We start from the raw sequence: 21,126 nt of genomic DNA on the forward strand, positions 1-21,126 counted from the left end.
TAACAATGACAGAAGGTTGTATCGTTCATTGGCTTCGCAAAATATAGCGGTTATTGAAGCGGTTGCCAAGTTCTGTCACTGCCTTATAATGAGGAGGCTGTGTGTCAAATCCATGAACTGAATGGCGACTGTGTGATTATGATCTGTGCCAATAAAGGTTTTGAACTTGAACTTGAGTAGTTCACAGGATATCCAAAAAAAGAGGAGCCAATGAGCAATCAAACATATCTTTAAATTGTCATCTTAACACAGAGCAAGAGCCCAGGGGCCCCTTAAAGACTGAGCAGATCTGTGGCAGGGGAGGAGCTTTTGTGAGTCACGGCTCACTTCCTCAGATAGATCGAGATGGGTGGCCGTGTCAGTCCGTCTGTAGCAGGAGAAAAGAGCAAGAGTCCAGGAGCCCCTGAAAGACTAACCAAATTTGTGGCAGGGGAGGAGCTTTCGTGCGTCACGGCCAGTGTTCCCTCTAAGCTGTGGAGTCTTGTGAGCAAAGATTCTACTTTGTGAGCTACTGGCATTAAAGTTGTGAGCGAGCGATTGGGCTGCTGCATCAATTAGTCTGCTCTCTGGAGCCCTCCTTCCTGAGCTACGACAAAAGTGTGTGAGCTGGAGGCTGAAAAACTGTGAGCTAGCTCACACTAACTCAGCTTAGAGGGAACACTGGTCACGGCTCACTCCTTCAGACACGCCACCGCAAATTCTGTTCGTCTTTAAGGTGCTGCTGGACCCTGGCTCTTTTCTACGGCCACGGACAGACAAACACGGGGACTCGTAGTGATCCGTCTCCACGGAAGGCATCACATTTAACCTTGTGAAGAATCGCTCCACTCTACAAGGTGTAAGGACAGATGGACTCATCCAGTATTCCCTCTAAGCTGAGTGAGTGTGAGCTAGCTCACAGTTTTTTAGCCTCCGGCTCACACATTTTTGTCTTCGCTCAGGAAGGGGATGGCTCCAGAGCAAATGAATTTATGCAGTAGCCAAATCGCTCGCTCACAGCTTTAATGCCAGTCGCTCACAAAGGAGAATTTCTGCTCACAAGACTCCACAGCTTACAGGGAACATTGCTCGTGTCCTAGCTGTATCAGAAGAAGTGACTCACGAAAGCGCCTCCCCTGCCACAGATGTTGTTAGTCTTTCAGGTGCCACTGGAGCCTTGCTCTTTTCTCTGGCTAAAGACAGACTAGCACGGCCACCCGTCTTGATCTGTGAAAACTAAGAAAGTAAGAAAAGCCAATAAGGAAAGACTTTCTTGCAACGTAGATCGAGATGCGCGGCCGTGTTGGTCTGTCTGTTGCGGCAGGAAAGAGCGAGAGTCCAGCAGGACCTGAAAGACTAACAAAATTGGTAGGCTGCATCCAGTCCCACAGGGCAGGGAAGTTATTCAGCAAAGAGATCCACCAGGTGGGAGCCCTGGCTCTGGTCAAGGACAGCCGGATATCTCAAGGGCTGGGGACCACCAACAGATTTTGACCTACTGAGCGCAGGCTGCAATCGTGTCCCCTCTAAGCCTCCTCTTTCCCAGGCTAAACAGACCCAGCCCTTTCAGCCTTTCCTCATAAGTCTTGGATTCCAGCCCTCTCACCATCCTGGTTTCCCTCTTCTGGACACGCTCGAGCTAACTCATGAATCATAGAATGTTAGAGTTGGAAAGGACCTTGCAGGTCATCTAGTCCAACCCCCTGCACTCTGCAGGAGCACAGCCGGAAGATAGCCCTCCATACCTACAACATACCCGGAGCAAGAGAGAATAGATCCGCTCCGTCTTCTACATGACAGCCCTTCAAATACTTGAAGACTGCAATCATGTCCCCTCTAAGCCTTCTCTTTCCCAGGCTAAACATACCCAACTCTTTCAGCCTTTCCTCGTAAGACTTGGATTCCAGCCCTCTCACCATCCTGGTTGCCCTCTTCTGGACACACTCGAGCTAACTCATGAATCATAGAATGTTAGAGTTGGAAGGGACCTTGCAGGTCATCTAGTCCAACCCCCTGCATTCTGCAGGAGCACAGCCAAAACATAGCCTTACATACCCACAACATACCCAGAGCAAGAGAGAATAGATCCGCTCCATCTTCTACATGACAGCCCTTCAAATACTTGAGGACTGCAATCGTGTCCCCTCTAAGCCTTCTCTTTCCCAGGCTAAACATTTTTTTTAACCATAATATTTTATTAGATTTTAATTCAGAACATAACAAATAAATACAGGTTCTCAAACAACATTTTAACAATTTTTCATATATATGTCAGTGTGTATACAGACTTCCAATTTGACTTACTCAAATACTGATAGAAGTTTGCTAGCTTATCAATAACAATGATTATTGTGCTGCACTAATCGTTTTCCAATTTCCCAGGCTAAACATACCCAGCTCTTTCAGCCTTTCCTCATAAGACTTGGATTCCAGCCCTCTCACCATCCTGGTTGCCCTCTTCTGGACACACTCGAGCTAACTCATGAATCATAGAATGTTAGAGTTGGAAGGGACCTTGCAGGTCATCTAGTCCAACCCCCTGCACTCTGCAGGAGCACAGCCAAAAGATAGCCTTACATCTAGACAACATACCCAGAGCAAGAGAGAATAGATCCGCTCCGTCTTCTACATGACAGCCCTTCAAATACTTGAAGACTGCAATCATGTCCCCTCTAAGCCTTCTCTTTCCCAGGCTAAACATACCCAGCTCTTTCAGCCTTTCCTCATAAGACTTGGATTCCAGCCCTCTCACCATCCTGGTTGCCCTCTTCTGGACACGCTCGAGCTAACTCATGAATCATAGAATGTTAGAGTTGGAAGGGACCTTGCAGGTCATCTAGTCCAACCCCCTGCACTCTGTAGGAGCACAGCCGAAAGATAGCCCTACATACCTACAACATACCCGGAGCAAGAGAGAATAGATCTGCTCCATCTTTTACATGACAGCCCTTCAGATACTTGAAGACTGCAGTCATGTCCCCTCTAAGTCTTCTCTTTCCCAGGCTAAACATACCCAAACTCTGTCAGCCTTTCCTCATAAGACTTGGATTCCAGCCCTCTCACCATCCTAGTTTGCCCTCTTCTGGACACGCTCGAGCTTGTCAACATCCTTCCTAAAATGTGGTGCCCAAAACTGGACACAGGACTCCATGTGAGGCCTGACCATAGCAGAATAGAGCGGAACTACCACCGCCCGTGATCTGGACACAGTGCTTCTGTTAAGGCATCCAAAGATTGCCTTAGCTTTCTTCACAGCCACATCGCACATGCATATTAAAATAAAATGTCATTGCAGCAGCAGCTGCCACCACAATGTTGCTTTTAGTCTTTTGCGCTCCTTTTCTCCCCAGTGTGTTTTTAAAACTCACTTCCTTTTACCCGTGTGTTCCTATTATTGTCATCCGTTGTATTATTTCAATGCGGTGAAGTGTTTTTATAATGTAATGTGGGCGCCTTCTGCTGCAATCACTTTTGTTTTGGAAGTCTACGGACGCTATTTATGCATGGAACGACAGAGGAGCCTCCTGTGGGTTTCGAACACGTTCTTTTTGTAAAACGTCCTTACAAGCAATTTGTTGGATATGTGCCTATACATGCTATTGTGTTATGACCCCTAACCCATCTTTGTACTTTAATTACTCTAACATACAGTTTTGAGCATATATAGTTGTGAATTGTGGGTGGTCTTCCCTTGCCGGGTGTTATTTGGGGCTATACTTGTACGCTAAGGGTTCCTTATTGTCTTTGGCAGACTCGTTTTTAAGGCAAGGGACGTTTCAGAGGTGGTTTGCCACTGCCTGCCTCTGCGCCACAACCCTGGTATTCCTTGGAGGTCGCCCTTCCAAACACTAGCCAAGGCCGGCCCTGCTTTGCTTCCAAGATCTAATGGGATTGGGCAGGCCTGGGCCGTCCAAGGTCAGGGTGCATAAGGCAGAGCAACATACAGAGGGGAAGCCAAAGTGCACGGCTAAAACATCTCATCCTTTGCCGCCCCCTTCTTCTTCCGCCTCCAGTCTTTCCCAGCATCAGGGTCTTCTCCAGCAAGTGTTCCCTTCTCATTGGGTGGCCAAAGTCTTTGAGCTTCAGCTTCACGCAGGGCTCTTTTTGTAGAAAAAGCCCAGCAGGAACTCATTAGCATAACAGGCCACACCCAACAGCAGAAACTCACTAGCATATTAGGCCACACCCTGACAGCACCACTCATTAGCACATTAGGCCACACCCCCATGTTACCAGACGTGTAGTCATCCAGCCACACCCACCTTTCCCTTCTTATTCTGTTGACCTTGTTTGTTGTCAAAACCCAGGGCCTTTTTTTGTAGCAGGAACTCCTTTGCATGTTAGGCCACACACCCCTAATGTAGCCAATCCTAATGAGTTTCTGCTGTTGGGTGTGGCCTATTATGCTAATGAGTTCCTGCTGGGCGTGGCCAACTCGGGAGCCAGCCGGAACTCCGTTCCTGTGCGTTCCTGCCCAGAAATAGCCCTGATCTTCAGTATCTCTGGTCTTCCAGGGAACAGTCAGGGTTGATTTCTTTTAGGATTGACTGATTTGATCTCCCTGCAGTCCAAGGGACTCTCCAGAGTCTTCTCCAGCACCATAGTTCAAAAGAATCTATTCTTCGGCGCTCGGCCTTACTTATAGTCCAACTCTCGCAGCCATACCTGACTACTGGGAATACCATTGATTTGACCATGCGGACTTTTGTTGGCAGTCACGTTTCCTAGAGAATTGCAAAGGTGCCGACAGGCTTAAAAAGGTTGGGGACGCCTAGGCTATAAGTGCTGCTGGACTTGAATCTAGCGCCACCTTAACCCAGAAGCATAAGCAATTCCACCTTTCTTCTTCCCATTTTCCCAAGGTGCCAGTTCCACCAATTTTAGGGTTTTACCAGTTGAAAGAAGAAGAATCGCAGTGGAAGTTAACGGTGCACCTGAAGCTTCATGAGAGCGTGAAAAACACTTTCGAGTACTGCGAGGCCCGCATTCCCTTTTTCAATAGGTAAGAAAACTGAAATACTTCCTTCTTGGAAACAGAACTTTCGGGAATTGCAACCCAAAGAGACAGCTTTAAAAGGAGATTACTCAGACGGATGGAAAAGAGGTCTCTCAGTGGCTACTAGTCATGGAGAATAAAGGGAACCTCCATGTTCAGAAGCAGTCAACCTCTGAATCCCAGTGCTAGGAGGCAGGATCAGGGTAAGGCCTCGGCCTCCGTGCCTTGTCGTTGGTTCTCCAGAGGAACAGGTTGGCCACTGTATGAGACAGGATGCTGGACTAGATGGACTCCTGGTCTGATCCAGCAGGGCTTTTCTGATGTTCTAATGAAGGCCTTGGCCTCTCTGCCCTGTTCTTGGCCCTCCAGAGTAACTGGTTGGCTGCTGTGTGAGACAGGATGCTGGACTGGATGGACCTTTACTGGTCTGATCCAGCAGTGCTCTTCTGATGTTCTTATGAAGGCCTCGGCCTCTGTGCCCTGTTGTTGGCCCTTCCAGAAGAACTGGCTGGCTGCTGTGTGAGACAGGATGCTAGACTGGGTGGACCTTCACTGGTCTGTTCCAGCAGGGCTCTTCTTGTGTTCTTATGAAGGCCTCGGCCTCTCCGCCCTGTTGTTGGCCCTCTAGAGGAACTGGCTGGCCACTGGGTGAGAGAAGATGCTGGACTAAACCAATGATCTGACCCCGCAGGGCTCTTATCTCCACTGTCCGGGCCCGCCAGTCCTCCTTCCCGCTCCCCTTCCCCAGCTTGCCTTACTTGCCCAGGTCGCTGTCGGCAAACTGACTTTTGTGTCACCCTCTGTTAACGCCGACCCGAGTTGTGATATTTGTCCCTTTTGTGTGTTTGGTGCGACGCACCCTTTATGCACCGTTCTATGCGGTGGCTCACGTGGTTAAGACGCTGAACTGCAAGCTGTGGAAGGTCGGTAGTTCAGCAGTTCGAGACCCGAGTGTGCCACATGACGGAGTGAGCTCCCGTCTCTAGTCCCAGCTCCTGCCAACCTAGCAGTTCGAAAGCAAGAAATTGCAAGTAGATAAATAGGGACCACTTCGGTGGGAAGGTAACAGCGTTCCGTGCGCCTTGGTGTTTAGTCATGCCAGCCAGATGACCACGGAAGCATCTTCGGACAGCGCTGGCTCTTCGGCTTTGAAACGGAGATGAGCACCGCAACCCTAGAGTCGGATTCGACTGGCTTTCGAGCAAGGGAGACCTTTACCTTTACTAAGGCAGGGACCTTCATGGGAGCCTTGGCCATCTAGTACCGTGCATTAGAACCGGCAACTGGTGGTCCGGAAGATTCGATCAGAGTGTTCTTTACAGTTTGCCAGCCCAGCTGTGATGGAACAGGGCACACTTGCCATTCTGCGTGGGGCATCTGCTAAAATTGCTCTCGCAAGGTGTTCGGACCAGAGCCAGCGTGGGGTAATGGTTAAGAGCGGCAGACTCTGACCTGGAGAACCGGGTTTGATTCCTCCTCCACATGAAGCCTGCTTGGGTGATTTTGGGCCAGTCATGGCTCTCTCCAAATAAGAATAGACTGGACTTATACCCCGCCCTTCGCTACCTGAAGGTGTCTCAGAGCAGCTCACAATCTCCTTTCCTTGTCCCTCCCCACAACAGACACCCTGTGAAGTAGGCGGGGCTGAGAGAGCTCTCTCGAGAACTGCTCATGAGAGGACAGCTCTGACAGAACTTGTGACTGGCCCAAGGTCACACCAGCAGCTGCATTGGGAGGAGTGGGGAATCAAACCCTGTTCTCCCAGATTAGAGTCCGTGCCCTTAACCACGACACCAAACTGGCTCTCAGACTGCAGTCTCTCTTCAGACTGCAAAGATCAGTCCCCCTGAAGAAAATGGCCATTTTGGAGGGTGGTCCTTTTAGCTGGAGATGCCAGAGATTGAACCTGTGGCTTTCTGCATACAAAGCAGATGCTCTACCACTGAGCCACGGCCCCTCTAAGTAGGTAATTAACTCGAGATGGATTGAGTCAAGTTGAAGAAGAGATCGGATTTATACCCCGCCCTTCACTACCCACAAGAGTCTCAGAGCGGCTTACAAACTCCTTTCCTTTTCCCTCCCCCTCAACAGACACCCTGTGAGGCAGGTGGGGCTGAGAGAGCTCTCTCGAGAACTGCTCCTGAGAGAACAGCTCTGACAGAACTTGTGATTGACCCAAGGTCACTAGGGACAAAAGTGGGGGGGGGGGACAAACTCAACCCTGAAACCTAGGATCAAGAACCTAAAGAGGTAAGTCAAACAGAGTAGAGGGCCAACAATAAACACTTAATGTATTTAATATAAAATACATGTATTTATTAGCAAAAAATCAAAAAACATAGAAGGGCCCAATCACACCTCATCTAAAAATACCAAAATCTAATACACAAGGGCCAATGGACTTGACCTGACGCGTTTCAGCCTGTTTAGGCCTTCTTCAGAGGTCAAACACAGTGAGGAATGAATTGGCTTCTATCGTAATAACAATAGAATTATGCAACATGGATAAAAAATGGACCAGAAAGGAATTGTTCCAAAGTGAAACCACTAGGCACAGAATAAAAGTATAAACGAGGCCTCCAAAGATGCAATCGCATGCCAAATGATATTTCACTGATAATAATTTCTGGTCCAGAAAGCGCCTTCCAATGATTGTTTCGTGGAAGCCAAAGTGTCCTCAGCAAAATTGTCCCTCACAAGATAACTGTTGTGGGAAAAGGAAGGGAAGGCAATCGTAAGCCACTTTGAGACTCCTTAAGGTAGAGAAAATCGGTGCATAAAAGCCAGCTCTTCTTCTTCCTCTTCAACAGCTTTGCTACTGATACGTGCCCAGGGGTCGTTTTGTAGAAAAAGAGGTGCAGAACCTCATTAGCATAACTTATTTGCATATGCCACCCCCCCTGACATCACCAGAAGTGTGTCAGAAGGCAACACCCACCGCTCAGGCTCCACTGGACTGTTTTGGATTGCTAGCTATTGGGGGGGACGGGACGTGCAGATCTGTCCTGGCAGAGGAGAGAGAGCTTGTACCTGAATAAAACTTGGTCTTAAAGGTGCCACTGGACTGTTTTGGGCCGGGGGGCAGGGGGGGGCTCTGCAACTTACCTGGCTGCTTCTTGCTCTGACTGAGGACTGCTGGGAGCAGTGGGTGGGGCTTGTTGCATGTGCCCGCCCCCTGGGCTCTTTACTGCCGGAGCTCCGCTCCTGTGCGCTCCTGCAGGAAATGACCCCTGTACGTGCCAAAGGGTCTTTCTCCCGTTATCCACCAGTCACCGGCGGCGTACTGTGAATTCACACAATGCTCCTTGCGTGGGCCATTGTTTCACCTGTGCATCCTTCGCGGAGGCGTCTCTCGGAGGTATTGCTTGCTGTTAACTCCCACTGCTGTGTTTTCCTCCTTGCGGACAGGGGCCCGATCGCCCACTTGGAGTACAAAATCACCTACGGCCAACTCGAGGTGTCGAAGGAGAAGAGCTTGCTGGTTTGGGTCATCGGTAAGACTTGGGAGCCGTTTTTTCTTTCTAAGCCGGAGGAGGGGAGTTTGTTGGCGCGCACTTGGAGATAAGGAGGCAGCGATGATATTTCCTGTGGGGGGGCCCAGCGAGAACTCCTGAACGGCGCTCCGCTCTTTCTCAGTGGGCTTTGTAAGAAGGGCTCTTCATATGGTCCCCTTAAGCAAGAGGCTCTGCTTTTCTAGGAGTTCCCACCCCAGTGGGTACACGCCAGTCAGCAGGAAGACGGAGACCCCCAGAATGTTACTGCTAGGGATTAAACAGCTTATTGAAAGGCGTTACTGGGTCACACACAACAAAAGCACATTTCGAACTGAATCAGATGCGTGATACAGGAATACACGAACAAGGCACCGGATGCAGAACCATCAGTAAGATGCAGGAGGCTGCGGGAAACCATATAAGCAGATGATAGACAGTCCTGACGCCAGAGTAAATAAAGTATAACTCTAAATCAGCTTCACTGGATGCCCTCAAGATCACAGTTCCATCAGCCTCAGTACCTCATCTGGTGTCTATGGGTAGCAGTACTGGCCTGCCTCAAAGGAATGTTGTGAAGATTGTCTGTGAAGTACTTTGAAAGTTTTAAAGAGCTATACGAGTGCTGGGGGGGGGGATTGACGCCGTATTGCTTAACTTCTTACTTCTTTTGCTGTCCCTTGGGTTGTCAGAATAACAGTAGAACCTGTTGGCACATTAAAGATGAACACACATGCTACGCTACAGGCTTCGAGTTGTATAAAGTAGTACATTCCATCGGCAGAGAGATATATATGCCCAAAACTGCAAGGGGGGGCACTTAATGCAGAGAGAAGCTAGAAGGGCCATTTTCCCAGAACGAGGCATGCGACGTTACATCGCAGGGTACAGAGGAAAATGAAAGCCAGTCAAAAGAGGGAACGGTTTGTTCCCAGTGTGTGTGTGTGTGTCTGAACGACTCGCAAACACTGACAACTTTGCAAAATAGGATGAATCTGAATGGTGCGCAGAATGCTGCCGGGAAGAACAGTCGTGTCTTGCAGAGAGCCAGCCATTCCCCGTTCAGGTTTTTCTTCTTCCCAGGAGATAGATCGAGGTGGTCGGCCGTGTCATTCTGAAGCAGTAGAACAAATCCAGCGTCCGGCGGCACCTTTAAGGCCAACAGAAGTTTATTCAAGGTATGAGCCTTCTTGTGCAAGGCACACTTCCTCAGAAACATTGGAATGGGAGGTGAGGTTCAGACTTAGAGACAGGGAGTGAACTGCAAATTAACATGTAACACGATGAAGACGTTTTAAGCTATGCCGGTTTGGTACAGTAGTTAAGTGCACAGACTCTAATCTGGGAGAACCGGGTTTGATTCCCCCACTCCTCCACTCGCAGCTGCTGGATGACCTTGGGCAAGCCATAGTTCTGTCAGAGCTGTTCTCTCAGGAGCAGTTCTGGAAAGAGCTCTCTCAGCCCCACCTGCCTCACAAAGGTGTCTGTCGTCGGGAGGGGAAGGGAAAGGAGTTTATAAGCCGCTCTGAGACTCCGAGTGAAGGGTGGGGTATAAATCCAATCTCCTCCTACTCCTCCTCCTCCTCTTCTTCTCTTCCCCACTCCTCCACATGCAGCTGCTGGTGTGACCTTGGGTCAGTCACATGTCCTTCTCTCAAGAGCAGTTCTGGAAAGAGCTCTCTCTCTCAGCCCCACCTACCTCACAGGGTGTCTGTTGTGAGGAAGGGGAAGGAGTTTGTAAGCCGCTCTGAGACTCCGAGTGAAGGGCGGGGTTTAAATCCAGTCTCTTCTTCTGCTTCTTAAAACATCTTCATTTTTTTAAAAAACATTTTTATTTGAGAAATAAATCAACAGAAGGAAAGTCGTATAACAATACTTATACATAATACAGATTATGTGGTTGGACAGAGAAACAATATATAACATAATGGAATCGTTTCATACAGTAGTCTTGGATGTATTAGGTAATAAACCAAAAGTAAAATAGTAAGATATATTTATCTAAACATCAACCTTATAATTCAGGCGAGTTAATAATCTTGAATAAATCATAACTTCTATTAATTATAGAAGAAGAGTTTAAATTTAGCATTTCTCATTGTTTCCCAATCAAATTTATCTATATTAATTTTGTCTAATATAGTAAAGGTAAAGGTTCCCTTGCTCGAAAGCCAGTCCGATTCTAGGGTTGCAGTGCTCATCTCCGTTTCCAAGCCGAAGAGCCAGCGCTGTCCGAAGACGTTTCCGTGGTCATGTGGCCGGCATGACAAAACACCAAGGTTCACGGAACGCTGTTACCTTCCCACCGAAGTGGTCCCTATTTACCTACTTGCAATTTCTTGCTTTCAAACTGCTGGGTTGGCAGGAGCTGGAACTAGAGACAGGATCTCACTCCGTCATGCGACACACTCGGGTCTCGAACTGCTGGACTACCGATCTTCCACAGCCTGCAGTTCAGCGTCTTGACCACTATAGGGTACCGTATATTTAGTGGACTCATCATATCCCATTCTGTTTGATTTTCAGTATAAGATATATTAAAATTTTCTCCCATATCTTGTGAACCCATTGCTTAAAACATCTTCATCACGTCACGTGTTAATTTGCTGTTCTGCCTCTGTAAGTCTGAACTTTACCTCCACGTTCCAGTGTATTTGAAAAAAGTGTGCTTTGCACATGAAAGCTCACACCTTGAATAAACCTCTGTTGGTCTTCAAGGTGCCACCGGACTCTAATTTTCTTCTTCCCAGGAGGTGCGAGTAGGGAGGTATTCTGTTTGGTTCCGCACCCTGCGGCTGCCATCTTGGGTCAAGACCGCCTCCTGTGGAAGCCATTTTTGGGGTGCTGCTCACGTAGGGTTGCCAAACCCCCCTGTTTGCCAGGGGTCCCCCGTTTGGGGGGGGTCTACCCACCGCCGGCCAGATGGAAGCCCCACCCCCAACACACACAGCCACCCCTCTCTCTCCCTTTAAGTGTGTGTTTCATCCCAAGCGCGAACTCCGCAAGCTTGCAGGGAAATGCCAGCTTCGTTCTTAAAAGGGAAGCGCAGCTGCTCTTAAAGGGGAAACGCCGGCTGCCAGCTACTTTAAGTGCAGGGAACTGCCGTTTCTGAAGATCCGGCGCACGGGCGGGTGGGGAGGGGGGCAGACGTCCCCAACGTGACGATGTCACGTTGGGGATGCCCCACCTCCTCCAGGAACGCCCCCGAAGTCCCCCGCTGGGGGTGGAAGATGGACTTGGCAACCCTATGCTCACGGCCCCCTCAAAATTCCCAGCGTGCCCACAGCCTCGAAGAATTTGGAGACCTCCTGGGCTGCATGATTGATCTCGAAGCATCCTGCTTGTGAATCCCCTTAAAAACCTTTGCTTTCTTTTTCGCTTTAAAGGGCAGAAATTCCCCAAGTCGTTGGAAATTTCCCTGACCGGAACGGTGGCGTTTGGGCCCGCGAGTCAACAGCAAGCGGCTGATCCCGTATGCACCGGAAGCACCGCCTACGTCAAAGTAAGCAGCAGTCGTCACAAAGAGGCAGGAAGTGTGTCTTAAAGTGGCTGATAGATGGAGGGCCTTGGACGGGAAGGCGGCAAGGGGGTATAAGAACATCAGAGAAGCCATGTTGGATCGGGCCAGTGGCCCATCCGGTTCAACACTCTGTGCCGCACAGTGGCCAAAACCCAGGTGCCATCAGGAGGCTCACTAGTGGGCCCAGAACTCCAGAAGTCCTCCCACTGTTGCCCCTCCCCCCAAGGCCCAAGAATACAAGAACATAATGGAAGCCATCTTGGATCAGGCCAAAGGCCCTTGCAGTCCAACGTTCTGTGCCACACAGTGGCCAAAACCCAGGTGCCCTCAGGAGGCTCACTAGTGGGCCCAGAAGTCCTCCCACTGTTGCCCCCCCCCAAAGTGCCAAGAATACAGAGGATAAGAACATAAGGGAAGCCATCTTGGATAAGGCCAAAGGCCCATCCAGTCCAGCATTCTGTGTCACACAGTGGCCAAAACCCAGGTGCCCTCAGGAGGCTCACTAGTGGGCCCAGAACTCCAGAAGCCCTCCCACTGTTGCCCCTCCCCCAAAGTGCCAAGAATACAGAGGGTAAGAACATAAGGGAAGCACTGTTGGATCAGGCCAAAGGCCCATCCAGTCCAACACTCTGTGTCACAAAGTGGCCAAAAATACCAAGTGCCATCAGGAGGTCCACCAGCAGGGCCAGAACCCCAGAAGCCCTCTCATGGTTGCCTCCCGAGCACCAAGGTTACAGAGCATCACTGCCCTGGACATAGGAATGTAAGAGAAGCTCTTTTGGATCAGGCCAATGGCCCATCCAGTCCAACACTCTTGTGTCACACAGTGGCCAAAACCCAGGGGCCATCAGGAGGTCCACCACGGGGGCCAGAAATCCAGAAGCCCTCCCACTGTGGCCCCCCAAGCACAAAGAACACAGAGCATCATTGCCCCAGAAATAAGAATATAAGGGAAGTGATGTTGGATCAGTCCAACAGCCCATCCAGTCCAACACTCTTTGCCACACAGTGGCCAAAAATACCAGGTGCTGTTAGGAGGTCCACCAGCAGGGCCAGAACCCCAGAATCCCTCCCACTCTTGCCCCCCAAGTACCAAGGATACAGAGCATCCCTGCCCCAGACAGAGTGTTCCATCTATACCTTGTGGCTAATAGCCACTCAGGGACCTCTGCTCCATATGAGAACAAAACAGTGAGATCTTGGAAGCGAAATGCCAAAATTTGAGTTATACACAAATATTAACTGTTTTTCGGGTCCTGCTTCTATTGCTGCTGGAACTGCCGCCCTTCCGTACATCTGGATCATAACGCATGTTCCCCCTGCAGTGGAAATGAAAAGTCCGTTCATCCATTTCACTGTTTTCCGCTTGGCTGTCTTTAGCTTTATTTCAGGATCCTGGATTTCACGCTGACCGGCTGCTACACGGACCAGCATTCCGTCCAGGTCTTCGCTGCCGGCAGACCAAAGATCAGTGCAGGTCAGTGCAGGTTTATCCCTCTTGGAACAACAGAACGTGCTTCGGGAGCCCACCGGTATTAATAGGCATTCTCCCCACGGATGATAGCATTTTAGCGGCATTCGATTTCTAACCAGCAGTGTGGGTGATCTCATCGAGAAGAATAGTTTCCGAGGTAGCCGAGTTGATCTGCAGTAGAATCCTAGAATCGTAGAGTTGGAAGGGACCCCCCAGGGTCATCTAGTCCAACCCCCTGCACAATGCAGGAAATTCAACCCAGCAGGAACTCATTAGCATAATAGGCCACACCCAACAGCAGAAACTCATTAGCATATTAGGCCACACCCCTGCCAGCACAGCTCATTAGCACATTAGGCCACACCCCCATGTTACCAGAAGTCTGGTCATCCAGCCACACCCACCTTTTGCTTGTTATTCTGTTTACCTTGTTTGTTGTCAGAACCCAGGGGGGTTTTTGTAGCAGGAACTCCTTTGCATGTTAGGCCACACACCCCTACTGTAGCCAATCCTAATGAGTTTCTGCTGCTGGGTGTGGCCTATTATGCTAATGAGTTCCTGCTGGGCGTGGCCAACTCAGGAGCCAGCCGGAACTCCGTTCCTGTGCGTTCCTGCCCAAAAATAGCCCTGCCTCCCACACACACACACACACGCACACAGTGACTAAGGCTCCCTCTAAGCTGTGGAGTCCTGTGAGCAAAAATTCTACTTGGTGAGCTCCTGGCATTAAAGTTGTGAGCGAGCTATTTGGCTACTACTGCATAAATGAGTTTGCTCTGGAGCCCTCCTTCCTGAGCTAAAACAAAAATCTGTGAGCCGGAGGCTAAAAAACTGTGAGCTAGCTCACACTAACTCAGCTTAGAGGGAACACTGACAGTGACCCCTGTTCCACGCCCAGAAGACGGTAAAAAAACCTCCAGGATCCCCAGCCAAACTGGCCTGGAGAACAATTGCTCCCTGACCCCAAAGTGGCGACCAGCGTTTCCCTGGGCCTGCAAGAAAGGGCCATGAGGACTAAGCACTGAGGCAACCCTTCCTGCCCTGCCTTCTCATGGTCTGCCTGAGTTCACAGAATCCGCATGGCTGTCAGATGGCCATCTAGCCTGTTGAATACTGGGTTCTAGACACATTGCAGTGATCAGCTCTAGTTTATTAAGTGATTCAGCGAACTACAAGGACAACTAGCAGGGCTTGAGCCCTGCTTATAAAGCATGCAGACACCACACACAATACACCTCCACTCCCAGTGATAGGCTGTTTACATTACACTACTTATCTACTGGTTTGCTCCAGGATCCTGGCGAGCTATTGTTCTAAAGCAGTAAGCTCAACCCGTTCCTGGTACAGCTTGAGGAACGGCTTAGTCTCAATACACAACATAGCCTCTGCTTAGAAACCTCCCAAGAAGGAGAGCCCACCTCCTCCCGATATATATTTCTCTATATATTTGCATATGCCACACACCCCGGCATCATCGGAAGTATGTCAGAAGGCAACACCCACCGCTCAGGCTCCACTGGACTGTTTTGGATTGCTAGCTATTGGGGGGGGGGGGCGTGCAGATCTGTCCTCACAGAGGAGGGAGAGCTTGTACCTGAATAAAACTTGGTCTTAACGGTGCCACTGGACTGTTTTGGATTGCTAGTTGGGGGGGGGCATGTAGATCTGTGCAGGAAGGAAGGGAAAAAGAGAAGGAAAGAAAGAGGGAGAGAAGGAAATAAGGAGGGAAAGAAGGAGAGAAGGAAGGAAAGAAAGAAAAAGAAAGAAAGAAGGAGGGAGGGAAAGAAAGAGGCTTCTTGCTCCTCGTGGCCTGGAGCTGCTGGCAGCAGTGGGCGGGGCTTGTTGCATGTGCCCGCCCCCTTGGGCTCTTTACTGCTGGAGCTCCGCTCCTGTGCGCTCCTGTGCGCTTCTGCAGGAAATTACCCCTGCCTGTTCTCATATACACTGGCACCATTTAGCCATAATTTTAGACTACCTGACCTGCTTGGGGGCGGCAGGGGCACATGCGCATGTGCAGATACCCCATCCAGGTGCCAATTGTGCTAATTAAACTGAACATGCTTTATTCCTACTATGGAGAGAGATCAAGATGGTTAGCCGTGTTAGTCTGTCTGCAGCCGTAGAAGAGAGCACAAGTCCAGTAGCAAAGAATATAAAAATTTCTGGCAGCATACGAGCCTTCATAAGTCACTGATGCAGATAGAATGTGAGTTTTGTCTTTCCTTATATCTCGGAGAGTGGAGTGATTTCAGATGCCGAATGACAGTAGCAGGCAAATGACAATGGCAGGTGCGATTGGATTAGGTGTGATATGCAGAGGAGTCATCGTTGTGGAGAAATCAGCATAGGTTATAAGACAGGAAGCCGAGGTCTCTATTTAGTTCAGGAGGATGCACTGTCTTGCAACTGATAATGAAGCACAAGATAATGCATCCTCCTGGACTGAATCAAGACCTCGGTTTCCTGTCTCATTAACAGTGCTGATTTCTCTGTGCCTTGTACCCCTCTGCATATCACACCTAATCCAATCATGCCTGCTGTTGTCATTCAGCCTCTGAAATCAGTGGCACCTTGAAGACCAACAAAGTTTTATTTAAGGTGTGAGCTTTCGTGTGCATGCACACTTTGTCAGACAGTGAAATGGAATTTCAGAACATAGTTGTGTACAATGCTCCCCTTAAGCTGTGGAGTCTTGTGAGCAAAACTTCTACTTTGTGAGCTGCTGCGGAATAATAAATACTGTGGGATAATAAATACTGTGGATAATAAATTTTACAATCAATGTATGTTGGAATGTTGATTGTAAAATTTATTGTTATCATTCTTGCTTGGTCTTTAAGATATTTGGTAGTATTGTTAATAAAGTTTCTACTTTAGAGCAGTTTAGGGCTACATAGCGTTTATATTCCCATTGATTTGGCTGTGTTCCCGGTTTTTCTTAGCATAAATGACTTTGTGAGCTACTGGCCTTAAAGTTCTGAGTGAGCAATTTGGCTGCTGCATACATTAATTTGCTCCGGGGCCATCCTTCCTGAGCTAGGACAAAAATGTGTGAGCTGGAGGCTCACAGTAACTCAGCTTAGAGGGAACACTGGTTGTATATATCGAGAGAGTAGCTTTGACAAGTTTTGACAAGCCACACTAAATATATACAACTATGTTCTGTAATTCCACCTCAATGTATCTGAGGAAGTGTGTGTGCCCACGAAAGCGCACGCCTTCAATAAACCTTTGTTGGTCTTCAAGTTGCCGCCGGACTCTAACTTTGTCCTACTGCTTCAGACCAACACGGCTGACCATCTGGATCCATCTCATTTTCCAGTGTCCTCCAGTGACAAAAAATAAAAATTGATTAATTTAATCGGCCGGCAGAAGCATTGGACTGTGATCACTGTATTTCTATATATTGGGGGGGCAGAGATTTTGGCCACTTTCACACACACTGAATAATGCACATCCAGTGCCCTTTGCAGCTGGATTTTACTGTGTGAAGTGGCAAAATTCACTTGCAATCGATCGCTAAAGTACATTTATACTGCGTTCTTCAGTTTGTGTGCAAGTGCTTTTTTTATATATAATTATATTTATTGATTTTTCACATTTTATACAAAAAGGAAACACAAGTTTAACAATGTTTCATTTGGCAGATATCTTCACAAATTTAAATAAATACCTATCTCTCACAAAAGTATGCCTGTTTCATTGACTTAAACCAAAATTTCACTCTTGCAACCAGTTTTAGAATCTAGACCAATACTTTTCATATTTCTCTATACTCTTTTCTTCGATAACACAGGTTAATTTCTCCATTTCTGCTATATCAAACAGTTTAATAATAATCTCATCTTTAGAAGGAATACTATCCTCCTTCCATTTCTTAGCAAAAACAATTCTTGCGGCCGTTAACATCTGCATTGTGAAATAAGTTTCTTTGTTCAAAAATTTATCAGGTATCACATTTAACAAAAAAACATTATGGAGTCAAAGGAACCTTTTTATCTAGTGTGCAAGTGCTTTTAACAGGTGATGTTTGTTCCCTACTAGGGTGTCAAGAGCAAGGTTTATCGTAAGATATTGCCCATCAGCTTATTATTATTTTGTCTGCCTGTCTTTTCCATTTTAGCCCGAGAAGTGCTTTCTTCCGATTACTACATCTGGAATTCCAAAGCCCCGGCGCCTGTCGTGTATCGAACGTTGCTTTTCTAATTCCGACTCCGTTTTGTACCAGAACAAGAAAAGATGAATTTGCAGAAATATTTTTAACCCGCGTATTTAAGGCCTCCGGTGGGTTGTTTGAGGGATGGGACACAAATTACCTGAATTTCAATAAAAATATATTTCTCTCGATTGTTTTGAGCGGGTCCTCCCACCCCAGTTTGTTCTGTTGTGATGCACAGGATCTCTCCCCAGGTGGCCGGAACGACCAGTAGTCAATTACATTGCACTGTTGCCTTCACCAGCAGCACCAGATCATTAACACTGTGCAAATAACCTGCCTGTTTTTCTTGAGAGCCAGAAAGTGGAAGCTGATAAAAAGATTTGGGCAGCTTTGGAAGTACTAAGAGAATCTCCTGAAGCTAAAAATCTCTTTGAGAGCCAGTTTGGTGTAGTGGTTAGGAGCACAGACTCTCATCTGGGAGAACCGTGTTTGATTCCCCAACTCCTCCAAGTGCAGCTGCTGGTCTGACTTTGGGTCAGTCACAAGTTCTCTCAGAGGTGTTCTCTCACGGGCAGTCCTCGAGAGAGAGAGCTCTCTTAGCCCCACCTACCTCACAGGGGGTCTGTTGTGGGGAGGGGAAAGGAAAGGAGATTGTGAGCCTCTCTGAGAGTCCTTCAGTTAGTGAAGGGCGGGGTATAAATCCAATCTCCTCCTCCTAATGTTAGGTGTCTTTTTTGGTCCTGTAGGAACCAAATGTAGGAAATGTTAAGCCTTCGTCTGTTTGGCCGTGCCTTCCGTTAGAGAGACAGGAATAAAATAATGGACTGTATCTTACCGCTATAGATACTAAAAAGACCAATGAGTGAGTTCTAGACCAAGTCAAGCCTGAACGCTCTGCAAAAGCTAAGATAACTAAACTGAGACTATCATACTTTGATCACATTACGAGAAGACAAGACTCACTAGAAAAGAAGAAGAAGAGATTGGATTTATACCCCGCCCTTCACTACCAAAAGGAGTCTCGGAGGGGCTTCCAAACTCCTTTCCCTTCCCCTCCCCACAACAGACACCCTGTAGGCAGGCGGGGCTGAGAGAGCTCTGACAGAAACTGCTCTTGAGAGAACAGGTCTGAGAGAACTTGTGGCTGACCCAAGGTCACACCAGCAGCTGCATGTGGAGGAGTGAGGAATCAAACCCGGTTCTCCCAGATGAGAGTCCACGCACTTAACCACCACACCAAACTGACTCTTAACCACTGCACCAACCACTGCACTGCACCAAACTGACAACGATGCTAGGAAAAGCAGAAGGCAGGAGAGAAAGAGGAAGACCCAACATGAGATAGATGGACTCCATCAAGGAAACCACAAGGTCGCGTATCGACATGATCTGGTCGAATATGGGCCTATTGTATAATCTTAAAGAGGTTGAAATACTGCCCCCGACATACGCTGACCACAATCCGATCTCACTAACATTAACCAATACTCCCAAAATGGTGCGCTGGAGACTCAACACTTTTCTGCTCAGGAATGAACAACTCCTCAAGAATATGAAAACTGAGATAAAGGAATTATTTCAATTCAACATCAGACCCGAAACACAATTAACAGTGGTATGGGATGCCTTCAAAGCATTCGTAAGAGGGATCTTTATACGTGAAACAATAAGGAAAAGAAGGGCTGACAATGAAAAACTAAAGCAACTGAAGGACAAAATTCGAGAGCAAGAAGGAAAACTTAAGATAAACCCAGGTTTCAAATATCTTAAGGTAAAGATATCTAAACTACAACATGAAATCAATTGCATACTTAATGATGAGATCGCAAAAAAAATTAAATATGCCAAACAAAATTATTTTGAAAATGCGAACAAGCCGACCCGATGGCTAGCCTTTAAACTTAAACAAGAGGAGAAACAAAGGTATATTAAAATATTAAAAGATGGAAAAGGGGAAAATAAACACAAAATAGATGACTTGAAAGATATTGTCAAAAGCTTTTACAACAACTTATACAGGAAGGAAGCCACCGATATAGATGCTATCCAGACTTTCTTAAAGAATAAGATACATATAAAGAAACTTAACGAGGACCAAAAGAAAGCTTTAAATCAAAAAATAACTCTGGTAGAAATAACGGGAGCAATTAAAAACCAAAAGAAAAATAAATCCCCTGGCCCTGATGGGCTACCTGCTGAATTTTACGCAGCCTTTCAAGATGAGATTATCCCAATATATAAACAGATAGCAACAGGTATACCAGAAACAAAGGCAATACCAGGGTCTTGGACTACAGCACTAATTACACTAATACACAAAAAGGGTACGGATGACAAAGAAATTAAGAACTACCGCCCTATCTCATTGCTTAATGTAGACTATAAGATCTACGCCTATATAATGGCTCAGCGCATGAAGAAGGTTTTGCCTCAATTAATACACTCAGACCAGGCGGGATTTCTACCCAACCGATACATAAAACAAAATATTAGAACTATTTTGAACGCCCTGGAGTATTGTGAGACGGACATAAGTAGACAGCTGGCAATAATATTTATCGACGCCGAAAAGGCGTTTGATAATGTTAATTGGGATTATATGATTCAAAATTTAAAAGAAATAGATTGTGGCTTGGATTTTATCAATATAATAGAAACACTATACAGAAAACAAGAAGCAAGGGTTATAATTAACTCAGATCTGACTCCTGAAATAAATATTTTCAAGGGCACGCGACAAGGATGTCCTCTCTCGCCGCTCTTATTCATCTTAACAATGGAAGGTCTATGTGAGAATATCCGTAAAGATGAACGAATACAGGGGATTAAAGTAAGAAACCAAGAGTATAAAATCCAAGCCTATGCGGATGACATCGCCATTATTCTTCTAGATCCACTGCAATCAACACCACCTGTCTTAGAAGTGATGCATGAATTTGGGTACTTTTCGGGGCTGAAAATAAACAAAACAAAGACAAAAATACTAACAAAAAATTGTGATCCAACCCTAGAAAGAAAGCTGCAAGGGATAACAGATTTCAGTATAGAGAAAAGAGTCAAATATTTAGGGATAAACATTACAAACAGAACAAGTACACTGGTACAAGGCAACTATGATGGTCTTTTGATTCAAATTAAAAAGGATTTAGAAAATTGGTCCAAGTTACAACTTTCTTTAATGGGAAGAGTTGCGACGATCAAAATGGTCATATTACCCAGGGTACTATTCTTATTCCAAAATATCCCTGTTCTTAATAACTATAAATTTACCCAAAGCCTAGAGAAATTAACATCAGATTTTATCTGGGGGGGGAAGAAACCTAGAATAAAGACCTATTATCTACAGGGGACAGTAAAGAAGGGAGGATTGGCGGTACCGATTTGGCGTCTATACTATCAAGCCGCGGCAATGACATGGCTCCGTGAATGGATGCTGCTCAGAAACCAGAGGACTTTAAGCTTAGGAGGTCATAACTTAATGGCAGGTTAGCATTATTTCTTGAGTGA

General features: G+C 47.2%; 1 protein-coding gene across 1 annotated transcript in view; it reads left to right on the top strand.

The window, feature by feature from the left end:
• Positions 1–17,800, top strand: part of AP5M1 (adaptor related protein complex 5, mu 1 subunit) — a 29,493-nt gene extending 11,693 nt beyond the window's left edge. The window contains exons 4-8 of the mRNA XM_015406910.1: positions 4,842–4,981; positions 8,384–8,469; positions 11,853–11,968; positions 13,367–13,463; positions 17,584–17,800. Coding sequence (XP_015262396.1) covers positions 4,842–4,981; positions 8,384–8,469; positions 11,853–11,968; positions 13,367–13,463; positions 17,584–17,666 — 522 coding nt within the window. The 3' untranslated portion in view covers positions 17,667–17,800. The remainder of the gene's footprint in view (positions 1–4,841; positions 4,982–8,383; positions 8,470–11,852; positions 11,969–13,366; positions 13,464–17,583) is intronic.
• The last annotated feature ends 3,326 nt before the right edge of the window (positions 17,801–21,126 follow it).

This window comes from Gekko japonicus, unplaced genomic scaffold (genome assembly GCF_001447785.1).
Source record: "Gekko japonicus isolate JY-2015 unplaced genomic scaffold, Gekko_japonicus_V1.1 scaffold2082, whole genome shotgun sequence".
Classification (NCBI taxonomy): domain Eukaryota; kingdom Metazoa; phylum Chordata; class Lepidosauria; order Squamata; family Gekkonidae; genus Gekko; species Gekko japonicus.